This window comes from Eschrichtius robustus, chromosome 19 (genome assembly GCF_028021215.1).
Source record: "Eschrichtius robustus isolate mEscRob2 chromosome 19, mEscRob2.pri, whole genome shotgun sequence".
Lineage (NCBI taxonomy): Eukaryota > Metazoa > Chordata > Mammalia > Artiodactyla > Eschrichtiidae > Eschrichtius > Eschrichtius robustus.
Window position 1 is genome coordinate 64585662 of NC_090842.1, and position 20766 is coordinate 64606427.

The window sequence follows — 20766 nt, forward strand, 5'->3', positions numbered from 1 at the left end:
CGCGGCAATGTTACTTGTCTCCCCAGCGCGTCGAACGCCGTTTAGGTAGCTCCGTATTTGCCTCGCAGACCTCGAGTCTCTGAAAATCTGCTAGTTTTCTGAAGAGTCGAAGTGACAGGTAATGAAATAATTTCAGTGGCTTCCCACCTTCCGGACCATCCAGGGCTCCCGGCCTCCAAACCCGCCCCTTGGCCTTCTGTACGTCAGGTGTCCCAACATGGCCGCCCCCTGGGGCCGCGGAGAGCTGGGCGCGGACATATTGCCTCTCAAGGTAATACCAGAAATCCAGTCCGCGTTTCTTCAAACGCTTCAGACCGTCTTCGGCCGCCGTAGGCCGACGAAAAATCTGGGCGACAGGGGCAGAAGTAGAAGCGGTTCGTGGAAGTGTTAACGTTTTAGGCTCTGCTTGTGGATTGGAGAAAATCGGGTCAGTGTGTGCATTTGTCCCTTGAAGTTTTGTGGTTTTGTCCCATAGGAGGTTTGCCCCTGTGGACGTGTCGTCCACAGGCTGCAATGGTGTAGTGTGGACTTACGGAATTATTGAGGGTCTGGTGGGAAGCACGGAGGTGGAGGTATTTGAGAGGAACCAGGAGCGTTTGTGACGCGTGTACCTGTCGTTGGGGTACCTTGGGAGCTGTTGGTTAAAACGATTAAGAATCTGTAGAGGGAATTCCCTGGCGGATTCGGCGCTTTCACTGTAGTGGCCCGGGTTCAGTCCCTGGTCAGGGAACTAAGATCCCGCAAGCCACGCGGCGCTCCCCCGCGCACACACACACACACACACACACACACACACACACAAAGTCTGTAGAGATCAACGATCGTGACCGGACCGGCCTGGTATGGGGGTCTTTGCGGCTCACTCTATTTCTAAAGGATGCAGGTGGTATTTACGACGGTAAGAGATTCAGATTCGGGAATTAATATGGCGCTCAGAGATGTTGGGGCCTGGCTGGACGGTCATCATATGAGGGTATCTGGCCCAGGTTTCGGGTTAATAAGGAAGTGTGTAGTCAGTGTCTGTGGTACAGAGAGTCTTGTGAGGGCTGAGGCTTTGGTCCCCTAGGACGCCTGGCTGGTGGTTGCGTTGAGATTCCAACCAAGTACGCTGGGAAGGAAGGCGGTACAGCCCAGGACGGTAGTGTAGTTCTAAACCTTATGCTTTTTAGGCTTTTATCCGCAGACCGAGGGACTAACCCAGCCTCGCCTATGTGTTGTGTATCGTGTATCGCTGCTTTCGCACTGCAAAGGCGGAATTGAGTCCTTGTGACAGATCTTAACCCTCAAAGCAGAAATGTATAGTATCTATCCCTTTGTCACCGACCAGGGCTCTTGGCCTCCTTGGTCCATAGAAATTGATCAAAGGCCAGATAAGAAATTCAGGCCAGGCTTTATTGGGGCCCTGCTGCAGCAGGGGGGAGCAAGAACAAGTAAAAGGTTCCCTTGCTTGTTCGCTCTCTGAGGTGGGGTTGGGGGGGGCATCTGGTTCCTTATATGGGGTGAGGGTAGGGGTATGTCCAGGAGTTGGGCCGGAGGGACGGCTTAGATGGTTTGCCCACCCTTTAGGTGGTGGTGTGTGCAAGGGGCATGGCAGTACCCTGCTTTTGCTCCGGATCCCCTGCTTTTTTGCTCCTGGCAGGTGGATTCTTCAGAAGTGGCAGTTGGGTTTCTTGATTTCTTTGTATCTTGTTGTCCAGAATTTGCCCCCTCTGCGCATGTGCAAAGTTATTTTTAGTCCTTCATAGTTTCTTTGGTTTTTGTTGCCGGAGGAGAGGTGTGTCCAGATGCAAGCACTGCAGCACTGCAGCAAAGGGTTCCAGGTCCCAGCCTGTCTCACCTTTGCAGAAAATGTTTGTCAAGGAAGGCTTGCTCTCACCAGCGGCAGTGGACACTTGCTGTTTTGTCTGACATGCACTCACACTTTCTTCTTTGCTAACAGAATCGCCGTTTTGTTTCGTTATCCATCCTTCTGACAGGGTGACCCATATCCCAATACTGGTTGGTCTTAGTTAGTCCTGGTGGTTCCACTTCGCGTTGCTAGTGATTGAATTAGTACGAAATGAGCTTAGGTACGTGGTGCAGTTCTAGCCAGCAATATATGTGAAAATCTGCTTGGGGGTTTCTGAGGGGAAATTTTGTTTTAAATAAGTATTATAATTCTTTGAATCTCTCTTTCCATGTCAAGGATGATATTGTCTGAATATAACCTTAATTTTCTGTCCAATTTCTAATGTTTATAATTCATTCCTTTTTTTTTTGTTTGTTTTTTAATTAGAAAAAAATTTTTTTGGCTGCCACCGCATGGCGTGCAGGAAACTTAGTTTCCCCACCAGGGATTGATCCTGTGCCCCCTGCAGTGGAAGCCTGGAGTCCTAACCACTGAACTCCCAGGGAATTCCCTTGCTGTATATGTTTCAAGGCTATATTATTAGGTACCTAGAAATGGCAAATTTCTTAAAATGTGGTGAATTGAACCTCTTACTAGTAAGCTTTGTTTCTCTTTCTCTGTAGTAATTTTTGGGTTTTCTGGTGCATTTTGTCAGAGAATATAGATTATCTGTGGTTACTCTTTCCATGGTTTATCTTTTTCTAACCTTTTATTCTCCAGCTTTCCATATCACTATATTTCAGGCATGTCAACTAGAGTAGCATGTTCTTGGGTTTTATTTTATTTTATTATTATTTTTTTGGCCACACTGGACAGCATGTGGGATCTTAGTTCCCCGACCAGGGATCAAGCCCAGGCCCCCTGTATTGGAAGCATGGAGTCTTAACCACTGGACTGACGGGGAAGTCCTGGGTTTTAAATTTTAATCCAGTCTGACAGTTTCGAGGCATTTGTATTTGATGTAATTAACTGGAATCTTTGTTCTGTTTATACTGAATATAATTCATTAAAAAAAATTTTTTTATTGGAGTATAGTTGATTCAATATACTTAATATAGTTCTTAGTGTTTTGTTTTAAAAGTCATATAAGTGGGCTTCCCTGGTGGCGCAGTGGTTGAGAATCCGCCTGCCAATGCAGGGGACACGGGTTCGGGCCCTGGTCTGGGAGGATCCCACATGCCGCGGAGCAACTGGGCCCGTGAGCCACAACTACTGAGCCTGCGCGTCTGGAGCCTGTGCTCCGCAGCAGGAGAGGCCGCGATAGTGAGAGGCCCGCGCACCGCGATGAAGAGTGGCCCCCGCTTGCCACAACTAGAGAAAGCCCTCGCACAGAAACGAAGACCCAACACAGCCAAAAATAAATAAATAAATAAATAAATAAATAAATAAATTTAAATTACCTTTAAAAAAAAAAAAAAAAAAAAGTCATATAAGTGCGCTGTATTTGCCCCACTTGTTCTCTATTCCTTATTCTCTTTTTTGCCATGTTTTGAATGAATTTCTTCTTGTTCTGTTTCCCCTTTCTGTTAGGATGGAAATTATGTACTTTAAGACAATTGTTAGTTTTCATCATGACACTAGAGATTACATACAGCATGGAAGCTTTCTTTGTCAAATTTTTATGTTAGTACTTTTATACTCTTCTCTAACAATACAGGCGTCTTAGAGCATCTCAACTTAATTTACCACTTTCCAATTTATTTACAATATTGTGTGCTTTAAAAAATATATTTAAAACCTAAGATATTATCATTATTGCTTATAAGACAGTGCTTCTGGTTTGCCCAGTACATTGGTTTTCAAACTGAAGTGTGTGTACTCACAGGGTGTATAAAAATGCTTGAGGAGGTTCCTGAGTGCACATTGTTTAAAGGAAAACAGTGCCCAGCGCCTCTCCTCCCATACGGTCCCTTTTGTATAACTGAGCTGCCTGAGAGTCTCCTGCTTCTAAGGCCTGCTGCTGGGATGGATCTCGTTTCCCTCATCTCCTTCGTTTTAATCTTAGACTATTTTTTTAAATTAATTAATTTATTTTGGCTGTGTTGGGTCTTCATTGCTGCACGCGGGCATTCTCTAGTTGCAGCGAGCGGGGGCTACTCTTCGTTGCGGTGCGCGGGCTTCTCATTGCGGTGACTTCTCGTGTTGCGGAGCACGGGCTCTAGGCGCGCAGGCTTCAGTAGTTGTGGCACGTGGGCTCAATAGTTGTGGCTCGCAGGCTCTAGAGTGCAGGCTCATTAGTTGTGGTGCACGGGCTTAGTTGCTCTGCGGCATGTGGGATCTTCCCGGACCAGGGATCGAACCCACGTCCCTTGTATTGGCAGGTGGATTCTTAACCACTGCGCCACCAGGGAAGTCCCCCTCATCTCCTTTGACAGTCACCCCACTTCAACTTCACGGAATAAAGGAATACCCCCACCACAGTCAGAAGCTTAGCCTTTTTGGCCAGAGGAATAAAGTCTTCTGGGGTAAAAAAGGGACACTCAGCAATGCTGTGGGCATTGGGTTAAGGTGAGCGCCCAGGAGCAGTGATAGCATCTGGGCCCAGAGGAAATGTACCCTCAGCTTGAATTTTCTCCTCAACCCACAGGTCCTGACTCCCCAGGAGCAAAAGAATCAGTAGAAGGAGAAAGAAGTTACAGGATTTGGTATCAGCATTACTGGAGACATGCTTGATTGAAGACAGGTATCAGAACAGAAATTTAGAGCAGACCCAGAAGACACAGTTACAGAGCCTCCTTGTTGCCAGCTGTTTTTAGAGAACGGAAGAAAATGATCCAGGCCCAGGTGACTTCTGGTTTGTTTTATTCTTTCCTTTGTTCCCGAATGGGTTTGTTAGTTGTCTGAGTTATTCTAGCTAATGATTGCATCTAAGGGTGTCTTGGGGACCCTGGGTGTCTTTGTAGCCTGCTTCTGAAGTGAGGGTGATCCTGGGGACGCCAGAAATTGCAGCCGGTGTCTGAAGCGAGGGCAGTTCTATGGGGGCTGTTTCCTCAGGCTTTGCAATATGACTGACATTTGGTTTCCATGTTCAAATCTGGATTCTTAATCTACCTTTTTTCTTATATTGCTTTTATTTTTGTTCATTATACAACTGACTTAAGGATATATTTAAAGGCTGAAATTATAACAAAGTACACATATCAAAAAATAATTTCCTTCTTCATACACTTTAAACATGCTTATTAAACATTTAGTTTCTTATAATCCTGGCTTCTTGAGTCACTTCCCAGAAGATTCTGATTGACTGGCTGTAAAGATTTAGTCATCCCAATTCCATTGATTTATGTGTTAGTCGTATATATATATATGAATGCAGTGTTTCTAGGTTAACAAGAAGGTTTAACTTTTACACATTATAGAAACATCTAATGATAAATGGATGGATGACTGACTGCACAATTATATTTAGTTGGATCCTTGTATTTTATTAGGCTTTTGCTTATTCCATGTGCGTTAAAAACAAACAACCCGGGGCTTCCCTGGTGGTGCAGTGGTTAAAAATCCGCCTGCCAATGCAGGGGACATGGGTTCGTTCCCTGGTCTGGGAAGATCCCACATGCCGCGGAGCAGCTAAGCCCGTGCGCCACAGCTACTGAGCCCGCGTGCCACAACTGCTGAGACCCGTGTGCCTGGAGCCCGTGCTCTGCAACAGGAGAGGCCACCGCAATGAGAAGCCTGCACACCGCAATGAAGAATAACCCCTGCTCGCTGCAACTAGAGGAAGCCCGTGCACAGCAGTGAAGACCCAATGCAGCCAATCAATCAATAAACAACAACAAAAACAACCCCCTAGATATATAGATCCAGCCTATAAAGTAGAAATGAGAAGAAAAATTTTTAACATTTCTTCCATATCATCAAAAGGACATCACTTCATTAAACACCACTGTTACTATAGGAAACCCTGATGTTTGACGATGTGACTGTGGACTTCACGTGGGAGGAGTGGCAGCTCCTGACCCCTCCTCAGAAGGACCTGTACCAAGAGGTGATGCTGGAGAACTATAGCAACCTGCTGTCTGTGGGTGAGGACGGCTCCCCTGTGTCCTTCAGAGGGCCCCCAGTCAGTGGCGTTTCCTTTCTCGGCTTCTGAAAGCTCTGGAGTGTCTATGATGCTCTGAAGCAGTAGATTTTCAGTCCCCTCTCTGGCCCATGAGAAGTGGGTGTTCTCCCTTCTCCGGAGAGAACAGCCTTTACTCTGTAGGTCGTGAAATTGTTTTGTCCTCAGCTGTAGCATTCTGTCTTCACAGACCCCAAGCCCAGTTCACTGGGTCTAAATATTCTATCATTTCCGGTGAATAGGTTATCAAGCCAGAAAGCCAGACATACTCTCCAAGTTGGATCAAGGAGAACCATGGACGATGGAAGATGAAATCCACTGTGGAACCCATTCAGGTGAGTGAGAGACCAGCAAGGTGACAGGCGTGGAAGTCACACTGTAGTTGGTCAGAGAAGAGTCACAGCTGAGAGGGGTTGGACGCTGGGTAAGCAGTGCCTCTGTGCATCTCTCTTCCGATGTCAGACCTCTTTTTCTTTGTACGAGTTTAGAGAAAAATATATCCCTTCTTAGGGAAGACTCTGTCTTTTCCGGGACCTGTTTCTTCTTTATTTTACCCCCATCTTGATTTTTGTTTGCATAGTTTTCTTTTCCCTAGGATTCTCATATCTTTTCCTTCTTCTTCATACACTTCCACCTCCCTTGCTATGAAATTCCATATTCCAGGGCCTCTCTCCAAAGAGAAAAGTTTGAATTCCTCACTGTCTTCTGGCTACTGCACCTTTCTGCTCCACTGGTAATGTTGATTTCCTTTGTCACATTCACCCCATGTTGGCTGCCGGCCCCAAAAGTAAACTGGTCTTCACTGTGCCTTATTCCCACTCTGAGGTTTTCCAAAGATGTTTTTTTCCATTTTCTCCAATGATCTTCTAACCTTCAAAGTTTTCTTCATTGTTATAAGCTAAGCTCCTTAGGGTCACTAGAGAAGACTCCCAAATTGATCTCTCCGCAGTGTGATCCACCACAGACTTGGGACCTATATAACTTACTCCTCTTGATGGCAGCTCTCCTGAGTTCTCAATAACTGCCAGGACCCAGGATCATCTTCCCTCCCAGAAAACCACTATAAGTTTACATTCTCCCTTACTCTTATGCATCCTCCATCCTGGCCATTCAGGCATTACCTCATATGTTCCCCATCTGCAGAGCTCTCTTATGTAAATGCGTCTGCTGTTCATGATGAATTTTTACCTAGAAACGTTATCTTAACATCCTACGTTCTCAGTTCCAGTCTCAACCTGATCATAACTCTTCCTTACTTCAAATTAATTCCATTGTGTGTTTATTAGTTTTGAACTTTCTTCTTGTTGATTGTAGACCTTACCATCTTCATTTCCCTAAAATTTTCATTTTTCTTTCCATTGTATTCTGATGATATTTATCCCAGCTAATCAAATTACTTGTCAGTTAAAGTTCTTCTGTCCGTGAACTCCATGATATGACATCATCATACTCAAAAAGAGATAGATTTCCACCCTCTTTCTTAAATTCTCCCTAATGTGTTCCATACATGTGATTGATTTTTTGATTCATTCCTCTACATTTTTTTGATAGCCTGTTGTATGCTGGAAGGTAAGAGCAGTGAAAAAAAGTATACATATAGATCACAAGTTTTTAGTCTAAGAGAAAGGAGTCAAGAAATTAATCAAGTGTTTTGGGGGCTGGTGGTGTGGGATAAAAAATAAATAAATAAACAAATAATATATCTAGGGGGTGAAAAGTGCTTTGATAAAGATTAAGTAACATAAATTATTAGAGAAATGAAAATCAAAACTACAGTTAGGTACCACCTCACACCGGTCAGAATGGCCATCATGAAAAAGTCTACAGGGAATTCCCTGGCGGTCCAGTGATTAGGACTCCGTGCTCTCACCGCCAAGGCCCTGGGTTCAATCCCTGGTCGGGGAACTAAGATCTCACAAGCCTCGTGGGCTGGCCAAAAAAAAAAAGAAAAGAAAAAATGTCTACAAATAACAAACGCTGGAGGAGGTGTGGAGAAAAGGGAACCCTTCTATGCTATTGGTGGGAGTGTAAATTTGTTCAGCCACTATGGAAAACAGTATGGAGGTTTCTCAAAAAACTAAAAACAGAGTCACCATATGATACAGCAATCCCACTCCTGGGCATATATCCAGACAAAACTGTAATTCAAAAAGATACATGCACTCCTGTGTTCATAGCAGCACTGTTCACAATAGCTAGGACATGGAAACAACCTAAATGTCCATTGAGAGATGAATGAATAAACAAGATGTGGTACATATACACAGTGGAATACTACTCAGCCACAAAAAAGAATGAAATAATGCTATTTGCAGCAACATGGATGGACCTAGAGATTATCATACTAAGTGAAGTAAGTCAAAGAGAAAGACAAATACCATATGATATCACTTATAGGTGAAATCTAAAATACGACACAAATCAGCATATCTACAAAGCAGAAACAGACTCACAGACATAGAGAACAGACTTGTGGTTGCCAAGGGGGAGGAGCGGTGGGGGAGGGATGGAATGGGAGGTTGGGGTTAGCGTATGTAAGCTATTACATGTGAAATGGGTAAACAACAAGGTCCTACTGTGTAGCACAGAGAACTATATTCAATATCTGTGATAAACCATAATGCGAAAGAACATGACTAAGAATATACACGTATATCTGAATCACTTTGCTATACAGAAGAAATTAGCACAACGTTGTATATCAACTATACTTCAGTAAAACTTAAAGAAACAAAACTTTAGTCAGCATTATGGAAGAGTAGGTGCTGGGGCTCCTCTTTAGGTAGGGAACACCTCTCAGATAAGGTGCCTCTGAACCAAGAAATGCGGGAAGTTAGTAGGCTGCCGGGTTAGGAGTTTTCCAAGTAGAGAGGCTAGCGGGTTTAAAAGGCTGAGCCACGAATGAGTTTGAGAAACATTAAGGAGCCCGTGTGGACAGAGCAGAGTGTGCTTTCTGGAAAGTGATGGGTATAAGGCCAAAGAGGCAGTAGCAGTGGGGGCGGGGTGGGATGGGGGGGTAAGACTGGTCACGTATTCCATTTCAAGGAGGCGTGATTTTACTCCCTAATAAGATGAGAAAACACGAGGAGAGGACTTCCTTGGTGGTACAGTGGTTAAGAATCCGCCTGCCAATGCAGGGGACACAGGTTCGCGCCCTGGTCCAGGAAGATCCCACATGCCATGGAGCAACTAAACCCGTGCGCCACAACTACTGAGCCTGCGCTCTAGAGCCCGTGAGCCACAACTACTGAAGCCCATGCGCCTAGAGCCCATGCTCCGCAACAAGAGAAGCCACTGCAATGAGAAGCCCATGCACCGCAAGGAAGAATAGCCCCTGCTCGCCGCAACTAGAGGAAGCCTGCACGCAGCAACGAAGACCCAACGCACCCAAAAATAAATTAATTAATTGATTAATTAAAAAAGAAACACGAGGAGTTCTTGAGTACTGGAATGACATGAAATAATTTACATTTTTCAAGGAATCCTTTTGGCTTCTGTGTAGAAAGCAGACAGTAGTGGGCAGGGCGGCAAACAGGAAAGCCTCAGGAGGCTATTGCAAAAAACATGGTGACTGCGAGAATGGTTGGCTGCAGCATGTGTGGAGGGTTCAGTGTTGGTGAGGTTCTGGATATGCTGCTTGTAGAGGGCAAATGAGATTTGACATTACGTAAATACAGGCTGGGAGAGGAAAAAATGGATGAAGATTGTTGGTAAGGTTGTTACTGAACGCAAGACCGTGTGCCTGAAGCACAGTGAGGTCAAATACTGAAACGTCGGAGTTGGGAGCAGAGAAGGGTTTATTGCCGGACCGTGCAAGGAGTCAGGTGGCTCATGCCTTAAAAAGTCTGGAACTCCTTGAAGGCTTTCAGCAAAGCCCTTTTAAAGGCAGGGTGAGGGAGGGACGTGGTTAGTTGTTGCACACTTCTTGGTGGTGTTGGATTCTTTGTTCTTGCAGCTGTCATGTAGGTCAGGTCATGGTCAGGTCACCATGTTTTTGTAAACCTTGAACAAGACAAATGTTATTCTCTGTTCAGGTCAGGTCACGGATGTTCTTGTATATTTCAAGCTATAGGCAGCATTCTTTTACAAAATGTACAGAGCCAGCATGACTAAGTACAGGCAACAGAGCACAAAGGTTAAAGTGAGTTTAAAGTAAGAGGAACAGATCTGATATGGAGTCAGATTTGTTCTTCCCTATTACAAAAGCAGACCAGTTCCTCAAAGGATGTTAATGTTTCATGGCACATGGGTCTCAAGTTCACATGGGTCTCAAGTTCACATAGGACTTTGTTGGTTCTCCATAGAGGTGATGTGGTGAGTGAAATCCTTAACTGCAGTCCTTACTGTCCTCATAAATGTAAAAACATGTTTCCTACAGCTGTTCCTTCATTTTATCTAATATGATATTAATCCTGCCTAATCTACACACATGCATATGCACCGGTCTGTGTCCATATGTGTCCATATATATTCTTTAAAGAATAATTTCTTTACAGATTTGATCATCTAATAACCTATTGTGCTCTATACATGTTTTATACAGTTTCTTTTGTTTCATTTAGTATATTAACTACTGAAATTAGCATGTATTGTCTTGTGATTCTGGCATCTGGAGTCTCTTCATTACTGGTTTTGGTATTGGCTCAACTGCTAATGGTGAATTTAGGAATCTATTATTCATATACTTACAAGAATCATATAGTTCAGTATTAGTAAATAGATGCTTATGAGATAATAGAAAATATGTATTGGTCTCTGCCCCCTGTTCCTGGCACAGAGCTCATAAAACCCTTGTGATTCCCTAAGTGATAAGAACACTAGGAACATCTCTTGTTCTAATATTGGTCTTTGACCTCTGTTCCTGACACAGGGCTCCTGAAACTCTTGTCATTTCCTGGGTGACAGGAGTAATGTTGTTCTACCAAGGTGACTCTGAGTGGGCTACTGGATGAGGGCTGGTCACCAGAATGACCAAGCCATGATGAGAAGCTTGTCCTTTTTATCCCCACCCCCTGTTCTCTTGAGAAGGGAGAAGGGTTGAAAATGGAGTTAATGATTCATTATGCTTACATGATGAAGACTCCATGAAATCCCCAAACTATGATGTTCAGAGAACTTCCCTTCCCACGTATCCTGCCCTACACATCTCTTCCATCTGGATATTCACCCGTATCCTTTATCATAGCCTTTAATAAACTGGTAAACATAAGTGTTCTCCAGAGTTCTGTGAGCCCCTCTAGCAAGTGAATTGAACCTGAGGAGGGGGTTATTGGAACCTCTGATCTATAGCTGGCTGGTCAGAAGCACAGGTGACAACCTGGATTTGTGATTGGTGTCTGAAGTGGGTGCCGTGAAGTCTTACAGGACTGAGCCCTTAACCTGTGGGATCTGACGCTATCTTTGGGTAGATAGTGTCAGAATTGATTTAAATTATAGGACACCCAGCTGGTAGGGCAGAGAATTGCTTGTTGTGGGGAAAAAGTCTCCACACAGTTGGTGACCAGAAGGGTCAGAAACGAAGTGTTCTTTGTGGGTAATAAAGGAGACTCGCAGGGAAGAAGCACACAGTGGAGAAGAACTGGGTTTTTCACTACACAGGAAGGAGACGAAACTGGGTTTTTCCTTTACAAATGCTCACATATATAGAGATTGCAGATGTTCTTACCTCAGCTAGAGGAATTAACAGTACATTACTGAAACTTCTTTGAATTTTCAACTTTAGTTGAATGAATGGAAGACTGCACAGTAATGTAATATTTTACTAGGATTCTTACTCTATCACAGCGTGTGAAGGTAAAAAACCCACTAATTTCCCATATGGCAAAAGTGAGCAGAATAATTTCCTTTACATTTTTCCATATTACCCAAAGAACATCACTTCGCTAAATAAGACCATGTTATGACAGGAATCCCTGACATGACGACGTGGCTATGAAGTTCACGTGGGAGGAGTGGCAGGTACATAGTTTGGTACATAGCTCCTGGACCCCGATCAGAAGGACCTGTACCGGGATGTGATGCTGGAGAACTATAGCAACTTGGTGTCCGTGGGTGAGGACGGCTCCCCCGGGTCCCTCAGAGGGTGCCCGTCAGTGGCCGTTCCATTCTCAGCCTCTTAACTCTTCAGACTAACTGCATTCCTCTGCAATGGTCGAGTCTCAGATCCTTCTCTTGCCCCAGACGAGAGGGTATAATAGCCCCTCTCCTGAGAGAAAAGCCTTGAGGTTACAGATGTGAAACCTTTTTATTCCCTCCATGTACCATTATCCCTTCCTGCCGTATCCCAGCCCAGTTCGATATGTCTAATTCTTCTATCATTTTTCATGAACAGGGTATCAAGCCAGCAAACCAGATGCTGTCTCCAGGTTGGAACGAGGAGAACAACTGTGGCCAGTAGAAGATGACAGCCACGGTCGAATCTGTCCAGGTGAGTAGGTGAGACCCAGCAAGGTGGGCAGACAGGGAAGTCACACTCTGATCAGGAGAGAAGGCGTCAGAGCTGTGATAGTGTCTGAGGAAACATAGACAGCCCTACCACGTACCTCTCTTCCGGTGTAAGAACTCTTTTTCCTTGTAGAAGTTAAGAGGAAAATATATCGCTTTGTTCTCTTTTGAGATCTGATCCCTGTTTATTTCATATGCATCTTGTTTTTGTTTGCATAGTTTTCTTCTTCCTAGGATTTTCAAATCTTCCTCTTCTTCATTCACCATCACAGGATCTCTGTGTTACCACTTGTCTTGCTGTGAAATTCCACTTTCCAGGCCTCTCTGGAAAGAGCGAACTTTGAATTCATCACTCTTCTTACTACTGTACCTTCTTCCTGCCCAGTTAGGAAATAATGATTTCCCACCATAACATCCAACCCCACCTTGGATGCTAGAAAAAATGTTTCTACCATGCTACATGTTAGAACTAGGTCATAACTTCAGTCTGCTTCAAATAACTTCCTTCATAGTTTTGCTAATTCAGATTCCCGTGTAGTTCTTAGATGTTATCATTGTATTTATTTTCCTAAAGCTTCTGTTCTCACTTTATATTTTTTAACAGTTTTATTTAAATTTAATTCATATAATATCAAACAATTTATCCATTTAAGTTATATAATTCAGTGGTGTTTTATTATATTTGCATAGTTGTGCAACCATCACCACCATCAGTTTTGGATTATTTTATATATATATATATCCTTTTTGTAGCCTTTATTATTATAGCTTTGCAGTAAGCTTTGAAATTGGAAAATGTAAATCCTCCAACTTTTTCAAGCCTATTTTGAGTATTGCGGAGCCTTTGAATTTCCATCTGAATTTTAGAATCAGCTTGTGAAATTCTGCAGAAAAAAAAATTTGCCTGGGATTTTGATAGGGATTATATTGAACTGTATGTCAATTTGGGGAGTCATTCCATCTTAACCATATTAAGCATTCTGTTCCATGATCATTGGATCTTTTTAAATCTAATTAGGCCTTTAATGTCTTCCAAAATGTTTTTCTAACTTTCAGAATATAAGTTTTGTATTTCCATTCTTAAATTTATTCCTAAATATATTGGTATTCTTTTATATATTATAGTCAACGGAATTGTTTCTTGATTGCATTTTTAGATTATTCATTGCTAGAATGTAGAAATACAATTGATTAATTTCCCGTCATATTCTGATGACACTTAGTCCCAGTTAACCCTGTTTCCTGCCAAATGTGATTACACTTTCTCTTTCAATGATCCCGTGATACAATATCATCTTGATTATAAAGAGTAAAGAGTTTTTGTCCTCTTCTTTTTATTTTTTTGGCTGCGTTGGTTCATAGCTGTGGCACGCGGGATTTTCCTTAAGGCGTGCTGATCTTTCATTGAGGCACATGGCTTTTCTCTAGTTGTGGCGTGCGGGTTTTCTCTTCTCTGGTTGTGGCACGTGGGCTCCAGAGCGTGTGGGCCCTGTAGTTTGTGGCACGTGTGCTCTCTAGTTGTGGCGCTTGAGCTCAGTAGTTGTGGCGCGCCGGCTTAGTTGCATGTGGGATCTCAGTTCCCCGACCATGGATCGAACCCGCGTCCCCTGTATTGGAAGGTGGATTCTTTACCACTGGACCACCAGGGAAGTCCCCTAAGTATGCTTAATATGTTCCATACATATGATTGCCTTCTGCAATTGATGTGATAGCTTTCCTCCTTTAAAACTTGCATTTTGAGAGCCTAATAGCATAATAGTTTTGAAGCTAATAGCAATACAAAACAGGAAAAAAATATATATCTTGTCCCTTCACACGGAGTACGTTCTCAATTGAAATACTCTATAATGAATAATAAACGCGTAACTAACATGTCTTAGTGTAAAAATTGCTGTAAGGAAAATTAAAGCAGCTAATGGAAGAGTGGGTGTTGGGGCTTGGAACTTCCCTTTTAGGAATGGGAGTGGCAATCTGATAAGATGCCTTTGAGCACATAGATGAGGGATATGAGTAATCTTCCTGGGTGAGGAGTTTTCCAAATGTGAGACAGTTGGAAGTTGAAAGACCTGAATCTGGAATGTGTTTGAGGAACTTCAGGGAAACTTACATGGGTAGAAAAGACTGAGCGAGAGGGGAAATGACTGGAGTTAAGGGTAACAGGGTAGTAGCTGGGGGTTTTGTTACATAGGTCACAAACTGCCTATCAAGGGCATTCAAGACCTTGACTCTTTTCTGAATAAGTTGAGAAAACAGGGGATTTTGAGTAGAGGAGTGGCATTATACAATTTTTAAAGTGGATCACTTTGCCTACTTTATAGAAGGTAGACATTATTGGGGAGGGGAATGTACTTTTATACTCTTGGTTACAATGTGTGACAATAAAATAATACAGATTAAAGTCATCAAAGATGAAATGTGCATGGGAAAGAATCCAGGAGAGACTGCACAGAAGCTTCCCGGTTGTCCTCTACCAGTGGAGTCATGTGAACAGTGCTGAATTTTCCCAGCAATGATGTTTGAATGTTTGACAACATGTGTGGAGTGTTGCCAACCAGGGAAGCTCACCCAAGCCTGGTGCCTCTAGACCCCAGAATCAGAATGTTAGTGTTGTCCAAAGCCTCAGGCATACAAAAAACGGGCATCTACCACAAATCACATTGTTAGTATAAACTGTATGGTATGGCTTCAGACCTCATGCCTAAAAAGACACTCTTATCAGGCAGGATATCAGGGACTCAGAGGTTATCTTCCAGTCATCAGTCATGGCCACTCCTTTCTTTGCAAGATGCAGGGATGGAGTAACTGCATACCAACGTTCCCTTTTTACATAGGAACATAGGGTATGTTCCAGCTAGACTATTAGTTGGAATCTTGGTTACAGAAGCTTTTCTAAATTTGAGGTTAGTTGGGATTAGCAGATGCAAACTATTTTATATAGAATTGAATAAACAGTACAGTACTATTGTATAGCACAGGGAATTATATTCAGTATACTGTAGTAAACCATAATGGATAAGAATATAAATGTATATGTATATTTATGTATGTATAAATGAATGACTTTGCTGTACACCAGAAACTAACACAATATTTTAAATCAACTACACTTCAATAAGAGAAATTCTAAAAAATTCAATTAGTGCTTTGGTAGAGTTAGGTGAATGGTGGTCTACAGAATGAAGAAGGATGGCAAGATGTTAGACTATGATAACCAGTCTTTCAATAGTCTGTCACACTTACCTTGAAATCAGATGCTGAGGATCCACATCTTACTCATCATTGTATTTTGTTCTATATACCTGGATCTTCAGGGGACCCGTGATCACAATACTCAATGTTTGGTTCTCTTAGGTGGGCTTAATTGAATTCCAAACTCTACATGTGGAATGGCTAAAGCCCTGGCCCTGTGCCTTCACCTTTATTCTACATGTTTCTAAACACAGCCTCATCCAGTTCTCTATCTTTGAATAATCTATGTTGATGATATCCACATTGCTATTTTCAGATAAGACCTTTTTAAAGATTTATATATTCAACCTGTTCATGTTTGTATAGTACTCGGGTATGTAATAGTCATCTTTTTTTTAAAATTAATTTATTTATTTTTGGCTGCGTTGGGTCTTCATTGCTGCGTGTGGGCTTTCTGTAGTTGCAGCAAGCGGGGTCCACTCTTTGCTGCGGTGCACGGGCCTCTCTTGTTGCGGAGCACAGGCTCTAGGCACGTGCTTCAGTAGTTGTGGCACACGGGCTTAGTTGCTCCGTGGCATTGGGATCTTCCCGGACCAGGGCTTGAACCCATGTTCCCTGCATTGGCAGGCGGATTCTTAACCACTGCACCACCAGGGAAGTCCCTGTAATAGTCATCTTAAACTTTGTTTCACAATGCGTGCTAGATTTTCCTCTCATTCTGGACTTCAGTAATATTCCTCACATTATTAAGAGGCATTCCACCTACCCAGTGGCTGAAACCACATAATTCTTGGAATAATCCTTGAGTCTTAACCTCTTCCGTGCTTCTCCCATTAAGTCCATCAGTGAACCTTGTCTTTTCTTTGAACATATCCTGATTTCCTCCACCTCTTACATATTCATTGCTCCTTTAACCATGATTCACAGACTGCAATTGCCTTCTTTATTCCTTTGCTTCAGTGGTCTGTACATAGAATTAAACCTGGGTGTCCTAAATTTTGACTCATTTCTGATACTATCTACATGGAAATAGTGTCAGATTCTACAAGTTAAGGGTTCAGTCCCACATGGTTGTCCCCATGTCAGATGTCAATTACAAGTCCAGATTATTACCTGTGCTTCTGACCAACTGGCTGTAGGTTGGAGGTTCCCATGACCCGCTTCTTGGGTTCAGTTAATTTCCAAGGGTGGCTCTGAGAACTGAGAAACATTTACTTATGTTTACAATCAAGTGAAGAGGTACAAGGTCCGAAATGAAGAGGTACAAGAAGGCAGGGTCTGAAGGATTCCTGAATGGGAGAGCTTCTGTCCCCAGAACTGGGGTGCACCACCCTCCTGACACATGGATGTGTTCACCCATCCAGAGGTTGAGCAAATTTTGTTAAGAGTTCTTATAGAGCTTTAATATCTAGGCCCTCTCTCCTTTCCCAGAGGCCGGTGGGTGGAGCTCAAAGTTCCAACCTTCTAATCACTTAGTCTTTCTGGTGGTCAGCCCCATCCTGAGGTTATGTAGGAACCCTATGCTAAGTCACCTCATTAGCATCCTTATCACTTAGGAAATTACAAGGCTTTAGGAGCTCTGTGGAGGAAGACCAAATATATTTCTTTTTATACCACACATAGAATTGTCACTAGTTACTTCACATGAAGGCATTTTTTGAAACAGTTTTCTACCAAATTAAGATTATGAGAGATTGCAGAATGATTCCTTGTTCTCTTCTTTCCTAGAAATCAGGAAAGTTGATGACCCTCTGCAGCATCACTTGCCAAATCACAGCATTCAAAATACTGTGGAACAATGCTGCGAACATAATACATTTGCAGATATTGTTAATCAGAGCGAAAGTCATTTCCTGTTAAAGCAAAATTGTGATATGTTTGACTTAACTGAAAAACCTTTAAATTCAAATATAAGTTTTGAAAACCAGAAGAGAAGCTGTAACTTAGAGAACTCTGCTGAGTTTAATGGAGATGGGAAATCCCTTCTCCATGCTAACCACGAGCAATCTTTTACTGAAATTAAATTTCCTGTAAGTGCAAAACCCATCAACAATAACTCCCTGTCCACTAAGCAACAGAGAACTCACAACATAGAGAAAGCCCATGTATGCAGTGAGTGTGGGAAAGCCTTCTTCAAGATGTCTCAGCTCTTTGATCATCAGAGAGTTCATACTAGAGAAAAACCTCATGGATGCAGCCTGTGTGGGAAAGCCTTCTCCAGAAAATCCAGGCTCACTGAACATCAGAGAACTCATACGGGACTGAAACATTATGAGTGCACTGAATGCGATAAAACCTTCTTTAAGAAATCGCAGTTCAATAAACATCAGAAAAGTCATATGGGAGAGAAACCTTACACATGTAGTGAATGTGGGAAAGCATTCACCACAAAGTGTCTGCTCATTTATCATCAGCGAACTCATACGGGAGAGAAGCCCCATGGATGCAGTCTGTGTGGAAAAGCCTTCTCTACAAAGTTCAGTCTCACTACACACCAGAAAACTCATACAGGAGAGAAACCTTACATATGCAGTGAATGTGGAAAAGGCTTCATCGAGAAGAGGCGTCTTATTGCACACCGTCGAACTCATACTGGTGAGAAACCCTTTGTATGCAGTGAATGTGGGAAAAGTTTCACCTTGAAGAAGAGTCTTATTCCACATCAGCGAACTCATACTGGAGAGAAACCCTATACATGCAATGATTGTGGAAAAGGCTTCACCTTGAAGAACCCTCTCATCAGACATCAGCGAACTCATACAGGAGAGAAACCCTATGTATGTAGTGTATGCGGAAAAGGCTTCACCATGAAGGGTGATCTTGTTGTACATCAGCGAACTCATATTGCAGAGAAACCATTTATATGCAGTGACTGTGGGAAAGGCTTCACTGTGAAGAGCCAACTGATTGTACATGAGCGAACTCATACCGGAGAGAAACCCTACGTGTGCAGTGAATGCGGAAAAGGCTTTCCAGCCAAGGCCCGGCTGATTGGACATCAGCGAACACACACAGGAGAGAAACCTTACATATGCAGTGATTGTGGAAAAGGCTTCATTCAGAAGGGCAATCTCATTGTACATCAGCGAACTCACACAGGAGAGAAACCCTATGTATGCAACGAATGTGGCAAAGGCTTATCCGCGAAAAGGAAGCTCATCGCACATCTGCGAACTCATACTGGAGAGAAACCATATATATGCAGTGAATGTGGCAAGGGCTTCACCGTGAAGAGTACCCTTGGTACACATCAGCAAACTCACACTGGAGAGAAACCGTACAAATGCAACGAGTGTGGTAAAGCCTTTAAGAAGAAGACACGCCTCATACAACATGAGAGATTTCACTCACGAAAGACTTCTTTGCATGTACTGAATGTGGAAAATTCTCTTTGTGCAAAAGTGATCTCATTACCCATCAGAGAATTCACACAGGAGAGAAGCCATATGAATGCAGTGAATGTGGGAAAACCTTCACCACAAAGTCAGGGCTCAGTGTTCACCAAAGAAAACATACAGGAGAGAGGCCCTATGGATGCAGTGAGTGTGGGAAAGCTTTTGCCCACTTGTCAATCCTTGATAAACATAAGAGAATTCACAGGTAGTCACTTTGGGGAAGCCTGTTGCCGGTTGTAGACCCTCAAGATAATAGTATGCAGAGAAGAATCACAATGCAAAGAATGTGGTATTATCTTTAGTGATCAATTACCTCATATTTTATATTGATGAAAAAATTTACAAAACTACTCGGATACAATCAGCCTTGGTGAAAATATTTTAGGACATTCTATGTCTAAAAAGTATATACTGAGATAAAGCCTATGAGTGTGAAAGACTAGGAAAGCCTTCAGTGGAAATAAACCCTATCATATGTGATCACCATAGATCATGAATGAATGAATATTTCTAATTGGTAGAAGTATAATTGTGGGAAAGCCTTTGCCCAGAAGTAATTCCTCAACAGATGTCAGTTATCACTAGAAAAATACTTTCCTGTGGCAATGAATATGGCAGGGTTTGCAGTAATAAATATTGCTTCATCATTTGCCAGGAAATCCGTGCAGAAACACATTCTATATGGTGGACTTTAACAAAATATCAGACAACTTAATGAAGGAAAGAAGCCTTGGGGAAATGATGAATGAGAGCATTCTGTTACAAGTCTTAACTTAAGGGATACTACACCTCACAAGCAACTGAAGGATACCTTCAGCCATATTTCTAGTTGCCTTGTCATTGATCTTATAAATTTTACATAGTGGCAGTTACTCTCATCATGGATTGAATTTTCAGTATTTAACTTTTGTATTTCTTTGGTTCCAAGTTTGTGTTATTTCAGAAGATTTGAAGTACTTCAGAATGAAAAATGTACTCGTTTCGTAAGTATAACAGCAGATTTGGATGTGTTTAACCAAGTTTGTAAGTACTATCAGGGGGTTTATAAAATTAACATAAATGTGATGTTTTTATAACTTTTAATTTTGAAGTAAGTTTAGAATCACAAAAACAAATATTCCAGAGATTTCCTAAATGCCCTTCAGCCCACTACTCCCAAAGGTAAAATCTTTTAATAACCACACAGTAAACTGTGTGGTTATATAAGGTCAAATAGAGGAAAGTGAAATTGTTACAGTGCTGTTAACTACAGGGTTTATTTCGATTGCACCAGTTTTAACATGTAGTAGTTTTTGTTTGGTTTTTATATATCGCCTTAAGAAACTTTATCACATATGTAGGTTCCTGTAACCAACACCCCAGTAAAAATTCAGAATGCTTTGTCAACACAGACTCCCTCATGCTACGTCCTCATAGTCACATCCTTTCCCCGACACTAACCCTTGACATCACAGATCTTTTTGTATCCATAATTTTGTCATTATAGAATATTAGAAAAATAGAATCGTTTAGGATGTATCCTTTTGAGGTTGACTGTTTGACCTTGTGAAATTGTAGAAAATAGACATATTGGTCTCTGTCCCTGGTTTCTGGCACAGAGCTTCTGAAACCCTTGTAAATTTCTACGTGATAAGAGCATGTGGAGCATCTCTTACTCTATTGATGTGATTCTGGGTGGGCTCCTGGATGGGGGTTGGTCACCAGAGAGACCCAGCCATGATTAGAAGCTTGGAATTTTCAGCCCACTCCCCATCTTCCAGAGAAGGGAGAGGGGCTAGAAATGGAGTTAC

At 42.5% G+C, this 20766-nt stretch overlaps 1 protein-coding gene across 1 annotated transcript; it reads left to right on the forward strand.

Annotated features, from left to right (window-relative positions):
- Positions 1-355: 355 nt before the first annotated feature.
- On the forward strand, positions 356-19221 carry LOC137752974 (zinc finger protein 615-like). The gene is given in 7 exon segments (XM_068527890.1): positions 356-427; positions 4476-4672; positions 5787-5913; positions 6191-6283; positions 12280-12375; positions 17310-18938; positions 18941-19221. Coding segments are annotated over 6 exon segments (2205 nt in total). The 5' UTR covers positions 356-427; positions 4476-4657; the 3' UTR covers positions 19186-19221.
- Positions 19222-20766: the final 1545 nt, after the last annotated feature.